Here is a 14,540-nt window from a genome sequence, read left to right on the forward strand (position 1 = left end):
CCCAAAAGAATCAAAACAAAGACACTGGACGCCATGTTGAATCAATGTTGGGTAGCTAATTCAATACAGTACCAGAACAACGGCCTAACTGACAAATGTAAACAAATTGAGTTTTATTCACCTAACAGTTTATTAGATAAATTACAATCATATAATGCACAACTGTTTCTTAAAAATAACGTTTTTCACGAAATAAGTGAGAAAAACATAAAGGCGCATTTGATATTCTCTTTCGATACGAACTCTGATGTCAATTTCGCCCATCTTCCCCCCCCTGCGGTAACCGGGCGCATTTGCGATTGAGTGTGACGACAGGGCGCATTTAAAACTGAGTGTGCAGAAGGTCGATAGTGAAGAAGGTTCGTGTGAAAGAGGTCAAAAGGTCAAAAGGCGCAATCGCTGCTGTCAAACTGAAGAAGACGAAAAACCGAGGGGCGCAACAATCCTCAATTTTGATGAATGGCGCATGATGCTTTTTTATTTATTTCAACATGTTGTTCATAATATGAAAATAAATCAAATGGTTTGTTACAAAAGTAATATTGTAATGGATCATACAAAAATGCATCATGCGATTAAATCGATCGGAAACATAATATAGAATTGAAATTATATCCGTTGAACTTCAAACCGATTTTACTGACAATGTATTAGTGTTCACATTCGCCCTAATTCTGACTCTGTATTGAATTATTGGCTCATTTCACCCCCCTGGTTGAGCGTGATAACCACTGTTTTTTCCGTGTGTATGTGTTCCCTTTTTAACATGGTTGTTCTAATTTCTCCCAGCGCTATGCTATTTCCTTTTCGTTCTCTTTTTCAACATGACATTTCTCGCTGTCAAATCGCGATGAAACACACACACACCCAACGATTTTAGTACTAGAATCACTACATCTGCAAAGGTGAGCAAAATGCGATTTTGGAAGCTCATCAATGCTGAAAATGAAAAAAGTCAACGAGAATGACGTCACTAGTTCCTTTGGTTTCTTGAGAGACCCGGCATGTGTTTAGCTTCAATTATGCTTCGATGTTACACACACTACTCTCTTGATGGGTACCTTCGCTCATGTCGTACACAAACATAAGCCCCCTTTCAATGTAGTAGTGGAACTTCTGGTATCGAATCTGACTAATCTTTTCTCGGAGGAACATCACCAACCAGCGAAAAGTCCCGCAGTTGTGAGTAGATCATCGCATCGCCCAAAAGGTAGCCCGCAGTTTTTTTACCCGTGGATTCTGTGTGACGGAAAAGCAGAAGCAGAAAAATCGCAACCTCCCCCGCCATTAGAAAAGAAGTTCGTTTGTCTACGTCGTCGCGTTCCCGTGTCCGTCAGGAGTTTGTCCCCGATCCGTCATCTGCTCCGTGCCGTGTGGAAGTGAAAAAGATTCTCAACATTCGGACGACGGAATTTCGTTTTTCTGCGGCGTGAAGAAAATCGCGTGTGTGGAATCTTCCTGCTCTTCGGTTCGAGAGAGTGTGTGTGTGAGAAAGAGAGGGTGAAGGTTTTTTTTTCCCCGGAATATATATTTTTTGGTAGTGTGTCCTCCGATTCTGCGGTGCGTTCCGTGGCAGGAGAAAGCCCAGCTGGCCAACCTTATTTGCATCATTTGCACCTGTGCTTAAGTTTAGTGAAACCCCCCCCCAACAGGAATAGTTTTGACGGTGAATCCAGGTTTGGAAGAAAAAAATCGTGAAGAGAAAAAAGTTGGTTCCCCCCAGGAGAAGAAGAAGTTCCCCCACGGAACGAGGAATAAAGTCGAGCGAAGAAAAGAAGGTGGAAAAAAACCTCTCCCCCGTTGTGTGTTTTTTTGGGTCTCTTGTGGTGCCGTGGAAGCAAAGGCTGCTCGCTGCTGGCCACCTTCCCTTTCATATTGTGTAAAATTGGTAGAATACGAGTTGGTTAGTCGTCGTGACGGTTCTCGATTCTCTTCTCGGTTCCCATCTGTGGCCGAGATTCGGTTCCCCAACAGCTGAAAAGTGTGTGCGTGTGACTTTTTGCAGCAGCAGTTCTTGTCGTCATCGCTGAAGTCAGAAGCAGTTTCAGCTCTAGCAACAAAAACAGAACCCAAACCCCAGGCGGAGGAATTGGCCATATCGGCAAGGAAAGCAGAAGCAGTTCAAAACTTCCGGACGGATTACTTCCCCTTTTGAGTGAGGCAGCCCAAGGAAGCGGAAGGCAGAAGTCATGGCGGAATCCGGTGAGGATGTACAATCGCAGGTCAACAACGGCAACAAGAATCAATCAGGTACTGTGAATGGTTTCCTACGTTTTTTTGCGAGGTATTCTTCGAAAGAAGGGCGTTGAGACGGTTTTTTCCCTACATGAAACATTATCGGAAGGGGCTTAGCTTAGCTTAGCTTAGACTGACTACACATATCAATGGTTGCTATTCCGTGATTGACCGAAGTCAGTGAAAATGCACAAAGAATCAACTAGAAGTTCGGCTTGGATTGGCCATAATCTTCTTCAGTGTGCATAATTCAGTGCCTCTATTTATACAGGGTCAATAACGGCGCCGGCCACGTCCTTGCAGTCAGGTGGGATTGGGGGAAGGAATGTTAGTGTGTAACCTTTGCTATTTGGAGACCGTGTTTGCCTCTGCATCTCCGCAAAGGTTACTGGGAGGGATGTTTGTTAATGGGGAGGATCGTTGGGTCACAGGATTCACTTTGATAAGCGATTAGGCCATGATAAACGATTATTTGTGAGATATAAACATACTTAGAAATATAATATTTTCGATTGACATGAAAAATTTTCAAGTATGAGAAAATAATGCCGTTACTTGAAGTGACGAACCATTCAAAGTTTGCTGAACAAATAGCTAAAAGCAACATTCCTACAGGATATTTTACTCAAATTGAAAAAAAAATATCGATTGGCTAGACCATCACATAATATTCTTATGCCGACACTTATAGTGGCGAACCATTCAAAGTTTTTTGAATAAAATGAACGTTTTGCAAGTCTACACTTCTAGCACAGACCAAACCATTCAAAGCATGTATAAAAATAAAGGTAAGTGATTTTATATAAAAAAAAATATAAAACAATAAAGTTATGAATAAGAGTTTATGCCGACACTTACGGTGACGAACCATTCATAGTTTGTTGAAAAATCATATATATGTAACGATTAAATGTGCGGTCATACATATTTTATAGACTTGAAAAAAAAAGCATGAAACGAGCTCACCGATTGATCCTTCATCCTTGATTGAGCAGCCACAATCCACTTTCAGCTTCACTCATGTGCTCGGCCATATAAAAGCACTCAGAAAAAACGCGTCACCTGAGAGGAAAAAAAACTGACGACTTCGCGGACTTTCTCGACGCACTGCCCGGCAGAAAAGAACGCGTCACCCGAGATGGAAAAAACTAACGACTTCTCGGGCGTTCTCGATGCACCGTTTGGAATTTCTCGACGCACTGCCCGGCAGAAAAGAACGCGTCACCCGAGAGGGAAGAAACTGACGACTTCTCGGACTTTCTCGACGCACTGCCCTTCAGAAAAGAACGCGTCACCCGAGAGGGAAAAAAACTGACGACTTCTCGGACTTTCTCGACGCACTGCCCGGCAGAAAAGAACGCGTCACCCGAGAGGGAAAAATAATGACGATTTCTCGGGCTTTCTCGACGCACTGCCCGGCAGAAAAGAACGCGTCACCCGAGAGGGAAAAATAATGACGATTTCTCGGGCTTTCTCGACGCACTGCCCGGCAGAAAAGAACGCGTCACCCGAGAGGGAAAAATAATGACGATTTCTCGGGCTTTCTCGACGCACTGCCCGGCAGAAAAGAACGCGTCACCCGAGAGGGAAAAAACTGACGATTTCTCGGGCTTTCTCGACGCACTGCCCGGCAGAAAAGAACGCGTCAACCGAGAGGGAAAAAAACTGACGATTTCTCGGGCTTTCTCGACGCACTGCCCGGCACAAAAGGACGTCACCCGAGAGGGAAAAAACTGACGACTTCTCGGACTTTCTCGACGCACTGCCCGGCAGAAAAGAACGCGTCACCCGAGAGGGAAAAAAACTGACGACTTCTCGGACTTTCTCGACGCACTGCCCGGCAGAAAAGAACGCGTCACCCGAGAGGGAAAAATAATGACGATTTCTCGGGCTTTCTCGACGCACTGCCCGGCAGAAAAGAACGCGTCACCCGAGAGGGAAGAAACTGACGACTTCTCGGACTTTCTCGACGCACTGCCCTTCAGAAAAGAACGCGTCACCCGAGAGGGAAAAAAACTGACGACTTCTCGGACTTTCTCGACGCACTGCCCGGCAGAAAAGAACGCGTCACCCGAGAGGGAAAAATAATGACGATTTCTCGGGCTTTCTCGACGCACTGCCCGGCAGAAAAGAACGCGTCACCCGAGAGGGAAAAAACTGACGATTTCTCGGGCTTTCTCGACGCACTGCCCGGCAGAAAAGAACGCGTCAACCGAGAGGGAAAAAAACTGACGACTTCTCGGACTTTCTCGACGCACTGCCCCCATGAAACATTATCGGAAGGGGCGATCAAAAACCGGAAACCCTGGCCCGACCAAGGTCAACCCTTTTCTAGAAGGGATGGAAAAGAATTATACACCAGCAATGGTTGTTGGTTGTTCTTTAGCTAGATCATTTTAATAATTACGGTTTTCTAGGGTCCGTGATCGGTATCAGATGGGGGGACTGATTCAGAAGTGCATGTGACATATGGCATGGAATTTGGTCATGCAAGACTGGGTTCGTTAGTAATTAGGTTTTGTCTAACCTAAGAGAAGAGAAAATTTCATTTTATTTTGCGATTGGTTCCCTCTATGTATTTCTCACCTAGAATTCTTTCGATATTTCTCGAAGAGTTCTAGCAAATTTTTTTTTTTTTTTTTTTTTATCTTTATTAACGAGATTTTTAGCCCTAGGCTAGTTCATCTCGGGCTGCACAATAGTTTGTTAACAATGTGTAAAATCAGAGGAGCGTCGAAACCATAGGTAGGACAAACGTTAGGAATTATTTTGTGCACAGTGAAGCTAAGAAAAATTTTAGCACTAAGAATGCTTAAACTTGAAATTGAAAGTTACTATATTTAAGGGCTTCAAACGCAAAGGATACCAGTCGTTACCACAAGACTAAGACAGCTTTTCGTCTTAACAATGCTGATCGAACTGAGTATCTTAGAAATAGGATATTAAAGACCTGTAGTCTGAAAAACAAAACCTAATAGAAGCCAAAAAATTAGACTTTAATTCTTTATGCCATCAGAGCAGATATTTTTCTAAGATCTAAGACTTATTTTTGAAAATTCCTCGTAACATTACGACAAGTATTACTGCTCGTATGTGTTTTTTCATGATTTGCTATAGGAATTTCACCAGAAATTATTTCAGGTACGTTCAGATATTACTTCGGAAATTTGTAAAGGTATTCATTTAGCTATTATTTAACAAAGAATTTCTCCACGAATATTCCTAGGGAATTTGTGCAAGAATTTTGCTAAGGATATCTCAAGAATTTTCCCAAAGAGTACTACAGAAAGATTTTTTCGGAAAACATTAAAATTCCTCCAAAAATTATGTAAGAAATTTTTCAAGTGAGTTCTTAATTCTCCAAGATTTTATGCAGTGATTCATCCATAGACTTCCCTGGGACATCCTCCAAGGTTCCTTCATCTTCTTAAATTCAATCAAAAACTTCTCCTGGAATTCCTCCAGGAGTTTCTAAGGGTTTCCTTTAAAATAGTCTCTCAAAATTTATATAAGATTTCAACTAGAAATTTATCAGAAGATATCATCAGCAATTGCTCCTGAGCTACCGTAAAACGGAGCGAATAGAAACAAAGCGACCTTCAGATAAAAATGTGAATATTATGTAATGATAACCTTTAAAAACCTACTGAAATACTTTTTTCCCATTAGTTGAATAGCAACAGAGTACCGCTAGACTATTTTCAAATTAAAAATTTTGCTAAATTTATCATTTAAAAATTGAGAAGAAAATATTGAAATCTCAATCATTTTTGATAGCTTAAAACATCCGCCATTTTTACTGATTTCAAAAATGATCGAAAATTGAACTTAATTTTAAAAATTTTATTTTTTTTCTTCACTAAGTAAATACATGTTGATATTTCTTCTAAATGCACTTAAAAATGTGTTTATTTTTCTATTGAAATGAAATAAGTATTGAAATTTACTGAACAGTGTTTCTATTCGCCCCATTGCGGGGTGAATAGAAACATACAACATTTTCAAAAATTTTTGTACGATATAATTTTTATTTTTAAACAGCAATTGGGGTCTTAGCAAAGGAAGACGCGACCCATATTTAAGGCTAATAAAATTGTTTTTTATCCGCACGGTTTAAGTTGTACACATTCAAACATGTCGGAAAGTGTTTCTATTCGCCCCATTTTACGGTACCTTCTAAGATTTATCCAGAAATTCCTGCAATAATTCTATAAAATTTTCTAAAGTAATTCTTGAGAGTTTTTTTTTTTTGAAAAATAAATCCGTGAGGTATTTTTGAAAAAACCCTAAAGTAATCTCTGATAAAACCTAGGTATGTTTTAAAATCATCCTTAACGAACAAGGACCTCTTAAATAGCTTCTGGACTTTCGAAGAAGTTTTAGAAGATTTCATGGATATTTTGCTGAGATAATCGAAAATAAAAATCAATCATATCTCTGGATAATATTTCGTAGGATTCTGTAAAGGAATTTGTCGAAAAACATTGGACAGAATCTAGAAATAATTTTGTTCGGGAATGATTGGAGCAATTATTGGGAAAATTGCTGTCGAATTAACTGGTGTAAAAACTTAAATAGACTTGAAGATTGTAAGGGAATGTTGTGAGGAACATTTTAAGAAATATTTGGAAAATCTGCAGAGTTAATATTTGGATTGAATGCTGGAGAAATGTCTATAAAAATAAAAAGTTTTGTTTTAAGAACCCCTCAAGGAATTCCTAGGTTACTGAGAGGAAACGTGGATGAATTGTTGAAGAAATCAACATAAACAGGCGAATGAATACTTGCAGGGTTACTTGATTTCTATATTTCCAAAAACCATTGTGACATTCCTTGGTAAAACTTCTGTGCAAATCTTTGGAAGATCTCCTACAGTAACAACTGGAGAATTCGGTTGAAAGATTAGTGAAAAATAGATGGAATAAATTTTAGGATACTTTTGAAAAAAATAAATGAAATGACGAAATTACTGGAGGCAGTAGATTTGGTTCTTGTGGATTTCCTGGAGAAAATACTGGAGAAATTCTTCTAAGCAAGCTTTGAAAAACCATTGGAAAAAAATCTAGAAAATTGGCAGAGAAATCTCTAGAAGAATTTCAGGAGTTCCCTCTCTGAGATCCTGAAAGTATTCTTAGTAAAATCACACAGTTGAACCAACCATTTTGCATCAGGATTCAGTGCAAGCAGAATAAGAAAAAAAACTTAAGAAATCATTTTGGTTAAAACAGAGACTTTAGATACCTTCCATTAAAGTAGCAACTTCTTAGGGACTTGCATTGCCCTGGCCACGATCACAGGGTTTGACGGTGCCAAAGTAGAAGGTGCACCATAATAATACCCGTCTGTGAAACATATCACCTTCCCAATACTTTGGCACACCTCCAACGGTTCATGATTTATCATGAAACGGCTGCATTCAGGCGGAGGATCTGTTAATATGTTTTGGCATATTATCAGGTCCTCTTCGAACGGAGGGACCGCCAGGGCTCATTAGTTACTTATAAACCAGTGCTGGTTGTTTGATGTTTCAATTCGTTTACACGAGCTGTAGCATCCTTTGTACTAATCAGCAATGGTGGTTAAGTTTCGAAGCCAACGTGTGATCAATCGTTTTATAATGCAACATAAGAATGGGTGTTTGGTGGAACTGTGCGTTACACTCGTCGTTATTAAATTTAGTGATTGTGAAGGTGCTAATAGTGATTTTATAATTAAATCTATGGTGATGAAAATTTGAAAATTAAGGTGAAGTGATTCTGATAGTTTTGTTAAAAATATAATAATAATGATGTGAACTCTACTAATTTAATAATGGCCGTAATACATTGTGCAATCATTTTTCTGAATATAAACTCAATTGCCTAGTTCTTCAAACGTACATGATAAAAGTATTAATACATAATGACAGCGAGTGCAGAAGAATGGATCGAATTGATTTTTTTTAATGTAACTTTCTTGATCATAGTGCTAAATCGTAGTTTGAATAGTAATGACTCTACAGCAACAAAAATAATGATACATTTAAATTGAATATTTTTAAATTACTTAGTAATGCTAACAGATGGTAATGCTAACAGATTTATATGAAAATGGTGTGATGTGAAAAGTGATATAATAGAAAGTATATCTGAAGTGTATTACGAAAGTTGATGAGTGATAATCGGTGATATACGTGATAGTGTCGAAAATAAAAGTGACGATAGTGAGTGATGAAATGAAATGGGGAATGAGGACCTTTTAATAAAACTATTTCGTTCTTCACTTTAACCACTCTAGTAGCATTTCAGGCCTTATCATAGTTTGATAGTATTTTGAACAACTAGACTGCAAAACTACGGCAAGGGCTGATTGCTGCTAGCGTACACAGTGACCATTTGAGCAACATTGCTTAGGAACGTCTGTGTGATGAACGCAATAGATACTTATAAAAGCAAATGCTGGGAAGGAGCTTAGGGCAGATTAAGAGTGCCAGTACTACCCCTATCGCTACCGAAAAAAAAAAAAAAAAAAAAAAAAAAAAAACTTAGGGACTTGCATTGAGGCGAAGTAGGCCTTCATTGAAAAGTATATGCGTCATGATTGCTGTTCATTCATCTCACGGTTTAAAATTATTGAAAATCACTTGGTTTAGCATTCACATAGCTGACCAGCATCAGCATACTTGTATGTACATTTAGTGATACTTTATCCAATCGATATGAACTATGAGGACTAAGATTTATTACTTGCAAATAGGGTAACGACTGTTTATTTCGTTCTTAAACGCTAACAGTTGGCGCCAGCGGCAAAAAGTACAGGCAACAACCTTTCGAACATTCAGTTTCTTCCACTGGCCGCCGTGCGACGACACTGTTGTTTGTATTCCTCTCACTGATCGCGCTACGCTGGATTCTCAAGTTTCTCAAACTTTCAACACAAGCGCATGGAAGAATGGTAGTCGGAGAGTTGTCAAAACGTATGGAAAATAATGAAAAACGTAAATTACTTGCAATTCGGAAACTGGATCAAAAAAGTAGTGATTAGAAATCAAGTGCAAAGTGAATACATAACTTTTTGTGTTTAGTTCATCTTCCGTGGTGCTTTCTTTGCTTCAGGATTTCGTGTTTACTACCACTGAAAAAGAGCCATCTATTGCCTTTTCAGTTTTGAATATCGCCCTATTGGGAGCTACAATTCTATCGTGGCTGCTAAAACGCTACTTAGCATTAAAAAAGAGACCAGAAAATATCAGTGGGAATGTGATGAAATCATTTTGCAAGAATTAACTAAGATGCACTTCCAAAAATTTCTACAGTAATTCTGAATCAGAAGAAGAACTTCTTGACGCTCTGGGAGTTCTATAGGAATTGTTCTGAAAATTGTCAAGAGGCTCAGCAATTGTTTGATAGATTATATCAAGAGTGATCGCACATTCAGAAATCGTTAGTACCACCACACTCGTGCTTAGTATAACACGATACGACTGGTCTTTGAATAATCCATAGCTATTTCCAAAGATTCTTCAAGAATCTTCTGGTAATCCTCTATACGCATCCACTACTTTCATAAAAATTGAGATCCGGCTGGTAGGAGTACTAGTTTGAGGTTGGAAAATCAGGATATGTGAGGTTAGTTTCATTGGAACTTTCGCTTCAGCGATTTTTGCACTAGAATAAAACACGTTTCGGAAAATTCTCCGTTGCCTTTAAAAATACCATTGAATAGAGAAATGAGTTTTCTACCATTGAATTTCATTCAATTTCATACATTACTTCACTCAAGCGGCAAAAATAAATATTTTGTTCCGAATGTTTTGAAACCATGAATGGGTTTGACATTGCTTTCGTGAACCATAATCATGACGACAGCAGCACACCCCTGCGGACGAATTGTCGTTTTGGGAGCGAATGGATGTTCCAAAAATTACTTATGAATTACTTCCAGGCATGCTCATGGAAATTTGTCTCAGAACATATACAGGGTTGGTCGTTCATTCAGAAATGCCATAGAGGATTGCTCCATTAGTTTTTCTAATAATTAAAGAAGATTCTTGTAACAATCCTTACAGTTAATTTTCCAAGATTTTCACTATAGTAGAGTACCTGTAAACAAGAGTGGCGTCTTGTTCCAGTTTTGACAGCTCTCCTGCTCGATTGGAACCCGGCTTTGTATGGAAATGATAGTTTGCCGCTGTTCCAGAGTTCTGTTGGATCCTTCGACCTTGACGCTTGCTCCTACAGGGGCGGGTGATGAGGGCAGGATCAATCGTGTTGCGCGTCGCTTGCGTAGCACGGTGGAATAGTGTCGCGGGTCGCGGAGCGCTTGGCAGTGTTTGATCCTTTGATCTTGTCACTTGCTCCTATGAGGGCGAGTGACGAAGACTTGTTCGGCGTTCAATGCGTTTTTCGAGTAATATCGCGAATCCGGTTAGGCGCATTAATTTCAAACTATATGTTTATCGTTTACCAAAACGAATCCCTCCCCCATATCCAAACTCCCAGTGTTTACTTGTGGAAGTGCAGAGGACTTCCATAAAGCAAGTAACACGTCAACATTTCCCTCCTATCCCCAAATTGACCTGCATTCGGACGCAGCCGGCGCCGTTACTGTTTATTATAATAATGAGAGCACCAGTACTTATACATTGAGGATGCTACTGATCCCGAGTAGCGTCTGTTGGTTCCCTGTGTAAGTACAGCTGTTCTTGCAATAACGAAGTAGCATCTGCGGGCGGTCAATCATGCTCATGCTCATGCTCAAATGATAGTTTGCCGCTGTTCCAATTTTGACATGGACGCCACTCTTATTTGAATTCACTCTGACCATAGGTATTCCCAATCGTTCCCCACACGAGCCAGATTTTTTAGGCGTCATGCACAAATCATGTCTCATTTCACTAGGCATGAGGAACCATGAAAAACCTTATCGTGTCCTCCATTCTCCATAAGAATAAATACGATGTTGATCGAGTTTCTATGTATAATATTGAACAGATGATAAATGATTTAATTTATTTTTCAAGCATTCTACTGATCTTGTTTTGATTTTGTTTTTGTTGAATCGTTTTTTTATATTTTTTTTATTAGTATCATTCCGAACATTACATTCATTTCTTATATCTATGTGTTCTGTGTTATTAGACGACACTATCATCCCAATTTGGTAAAACAAATTTAAGATTTTAATAACATTTTGTTAACAACATATCACATTTCATTTTCCGTAGCAGTTCTGATTTTTTACAGGTGAGTTGATTTCACCTACTTAAGAGAAAAAAAAAAACACGTTTTCAATTTACTTAACCTAAATATATAACGCATTAATCGTGGCAATAGAAGATTGGGGCCCAGATAGCCGTAGCGGTAAACGCGCAGCTATTCAGCAAGACCAAGCTGAGGGTCGTGGGTTCGAATCCCGCTGGTCGAGGATCTTTTCGTAAAGGAAATTTTCTCGATTCCCAGGGCATAGAGTATCTTCGTACCTGCCACACGATATACACATGCAAAAATGGTCAATAGGCAAAGAAAGCTCTCAGTTAATAACTGTGGAAGTGCTCATAGGAACACTAATCTGAGAAGCAGGCTTTGTCCCAGTTGGGACGTAATGCCAGAAAGAAGAAGAAGATTGTATCGATTTTTGCCTGAAATTATTAATTATTTTATTAGACATTTGTTCCAATGTTTCAACATTGGATATTCTATGTAACTGTAAAACATTGTGTGACATTGAATTTATACTGAATATAATAAAATATGTTTTTTGGTATTGCGGTATGTATATGATGAAATACCGCAATAATAGGACAAGAATGAGCTTCAGATTTATGTTAAAAAATGTAAGTTTCATTTCAAAATTAACTGTTTTTACTTGACTATACTTCAGATAAAGGATAGTTCAAACACTTCGCATTGCAAAATACTACAATATATAGGTTTTTGACACTGGAATACGATTTAGATAACAACACCGTGCATAAGTCATCCATAATAGGACGGATATCCTAGAATCAACGCAAACATCGCTAGGGAAAATTTGCCCAATGTTCTTCAAGACTTTCAGCCAGCAATGTCTTCTAATGAGGTTTAAGAAACATTCCCTGGAAGATCTGAAATCACAAGGAGATCCTTGAAAGCTCATACAAAAATCGTATGGCATTAGTACGAAAAGCATTGTCCATAATAGCCAATTTTAGCGTTACGAAATATGTGAATGAGCCCTTATGGCAAAACCCGTTTCACCGGGATGGTCGCCTTTTGAAACATTTTTTGTTATTATTACTTCTATTACTTCAAAAACAATATATTATTTTTGTTTACAGATTGTTGATATTTTATATGTGATTATAAAGATTTGGCATTGATTATAAATAAACGAACTTCCAAAAATGTTTGTCGGTATTATTCGAAGAATATTTTGACGCAAAATAGAATACAAGCTGATAAAAGATTCTGTCTGTAAATTTACTCCTAAAATTCTTCCATAAACTTCGTTAGCAATTCGAAAGAAATTCGGCAGGAGTCCCTCTTGAAATTAATCCCGAAATGCTTTTTACGATTTTTGCCAAAACATAATTTTGAATCTCTACTGAAATTCTGATTTCTGATAAATGTGTACACCCCTTTAAACTTCAATAAACTCGTATATTTGCATTTGATCACTGCGATATTTGTTGCTTGGTACATAAGGAACGCTTGTACCAAAAGTCGCTTAGATCCAACTTAAACGTGCAAGTTTATCGATGTTTTTAGATATGTGCATTCTGTATAGATTCATAAGTTGAGGTTGGTAGTCTAATAGCTATCGCTTCCGCTTTCTAAGCAGGAGGTCGTGGGCTCAATTTTAGTAATCGATAAAATTGACTAAATCGGCTCAATTGGTTACCACAGTAGTATCAATACGGTGGTCGAATATCTCATTCATCACTAACAAAACACTCCTACATCTAAGGTGGCTGTGGGAAATGCGAGAGCATCTCCGATTTTCTAGTAATACGGCTACCTAATTAGCATCCCTTCTTTTCCCGATAGACATAAGGACGTGGCCGACGCCGTTATGAATCCAGCAATATGGAGGATAGTGTGGATCACACAGACACTTCTCAATTTACATATTTATTACAGAATTCAAAGAAGGTTTTTATATGCAAGCTTCAATGGGTTACAGACAGAATTGAGGGATGGAATTTCTCAGAATCCTTGACAACATTCTCACAAAGTCGTTCAGATTTCTAACCTGGAGATCCTAATGTAATCCTGGGCCTAATATAATCATCAAAACGTGTTTATTTTGACAAAAAAAAAAACATTATTATAAAAATCACTCGAAAGTTATTCTTTGAAAAAATAAATAAATATTTCTCCATCATGAATCTTTGTCCCAAACATATGTTTCCTATCAAGATTCCACGGTGAAATAAAAAAAAAATTAAAATAGGGCTTGATGCATTTCAAAAGTTAAGTTTTATTTTTGAATTTTCCAGGATAAAAAATAATAGTTATTTATGCAAAAAGATGCCAAATGATGATTTTTTCAGCACGAGTCGTACATTTACGATAAATACGACGAGTGCTGAACAAATCGAGTTTTGCAACGAGTTGCATACATCATTTTTTTGCAATAACGAAAGCTACCGTTACTGTAGCAATATATTTAATAGAATAAATGTACTTCACGAGAACCCTCATGGGCGGACATCCATGCGTAGTAACAACTCATTCTATTTCAATCAGGTAGGCTGTGATACAATGGACCTATGCACGGGTTCATTATTTTACGTTTTAGCGGTGCCGGGTTATTTATGTGACCATGGAAACTAGTGAATTCGCACCACTCAAACGTCAAATTAGTGAACTCGTGCATAGGTCCATTGAATGGCTGTCACAAATTTTCACAATGAACCAATGCACGTGTTCACTAATTTGACGTTTGAGTGGTGCCGAATTCACTCGTTGCCATGGTCACGTAAATAACACGGCACCGCTCAAACGTCAACTAGTGAACTCGTGCATTGGTCCATTTCATGGTTCCATAGCTGATTCAGTATTCGAAGACAGACCAGGTAAGACACCGAATACAATTTTCTATCCAAATTGTGCAGTTATGCTGCGTATGTTGAACTACAATTCGTAGTTGCTACTCCGTGATTGTTCAGAATAAGCTAAATTTTAGGGGCGGAATTAAACGGTACAAGGTACTCCATCTACTTTTAAGTCTCTCTCATGTTTACATAGCAAATATTTTTTAGGCTTGTGAATATGTGTTGGTACTTTTTTGATATATTTTCTTATTTATCCTGTTATTGTTGATGTTATTCCACAAAATGTTCA

At 38.4% G+C, this 14,540-nt stretch overlaps 1 protein-coding gene across 6 annotated transcripts in view; it reads left to right on the forward strand.

The window, feature by feature from the left end:
- The first annotated feature begins 1,096 nt into the window (after window positions 1–1,096).
- Window positions 1,097–14,540, forward strand: part of LOC5568502 (ensconsin) — a 458,662-nt gene continuing 445,218 nt past the window's right edge. For 2 of the 6 annotated variants that reach the window (XM_021849242.1, XM_021849241.1), the window contains exon 1: window positions 1,105–2,250. In XM_021849242.1, coding sequence (XP_021704934.1) covers window positions 2,190–2,250 — 61 coding nt within the window. In that variant the 5' untranslated portion in view covers window positions 1,105–2,189. Of the gene's footprint in view, window positions 2,251–14,540 lie in introns of all 6 variants that reach the window. The other 4 variants (XM_021849239.1, XM_021849238.1, XM_021849237.1 and 1 more) reach the window with 4 other exon arrangements.

Source organism: Aedes aegypti, chromosome 3 (genome assembly GCF_002204515.2).
Source record: "Aedes aegypti strain LVP_AGWG chromosome 3, AaegL5.0 Primary Assembly, whole genome shotgun sequence".
In the NCBI taxonomy this organism is placed as follows: domain Eukaryota; kingdom Metazoa; phylum Arthropoda; class Insecta; order Diptera; family Culicidae; genus Aedes; species Aedes aegypti.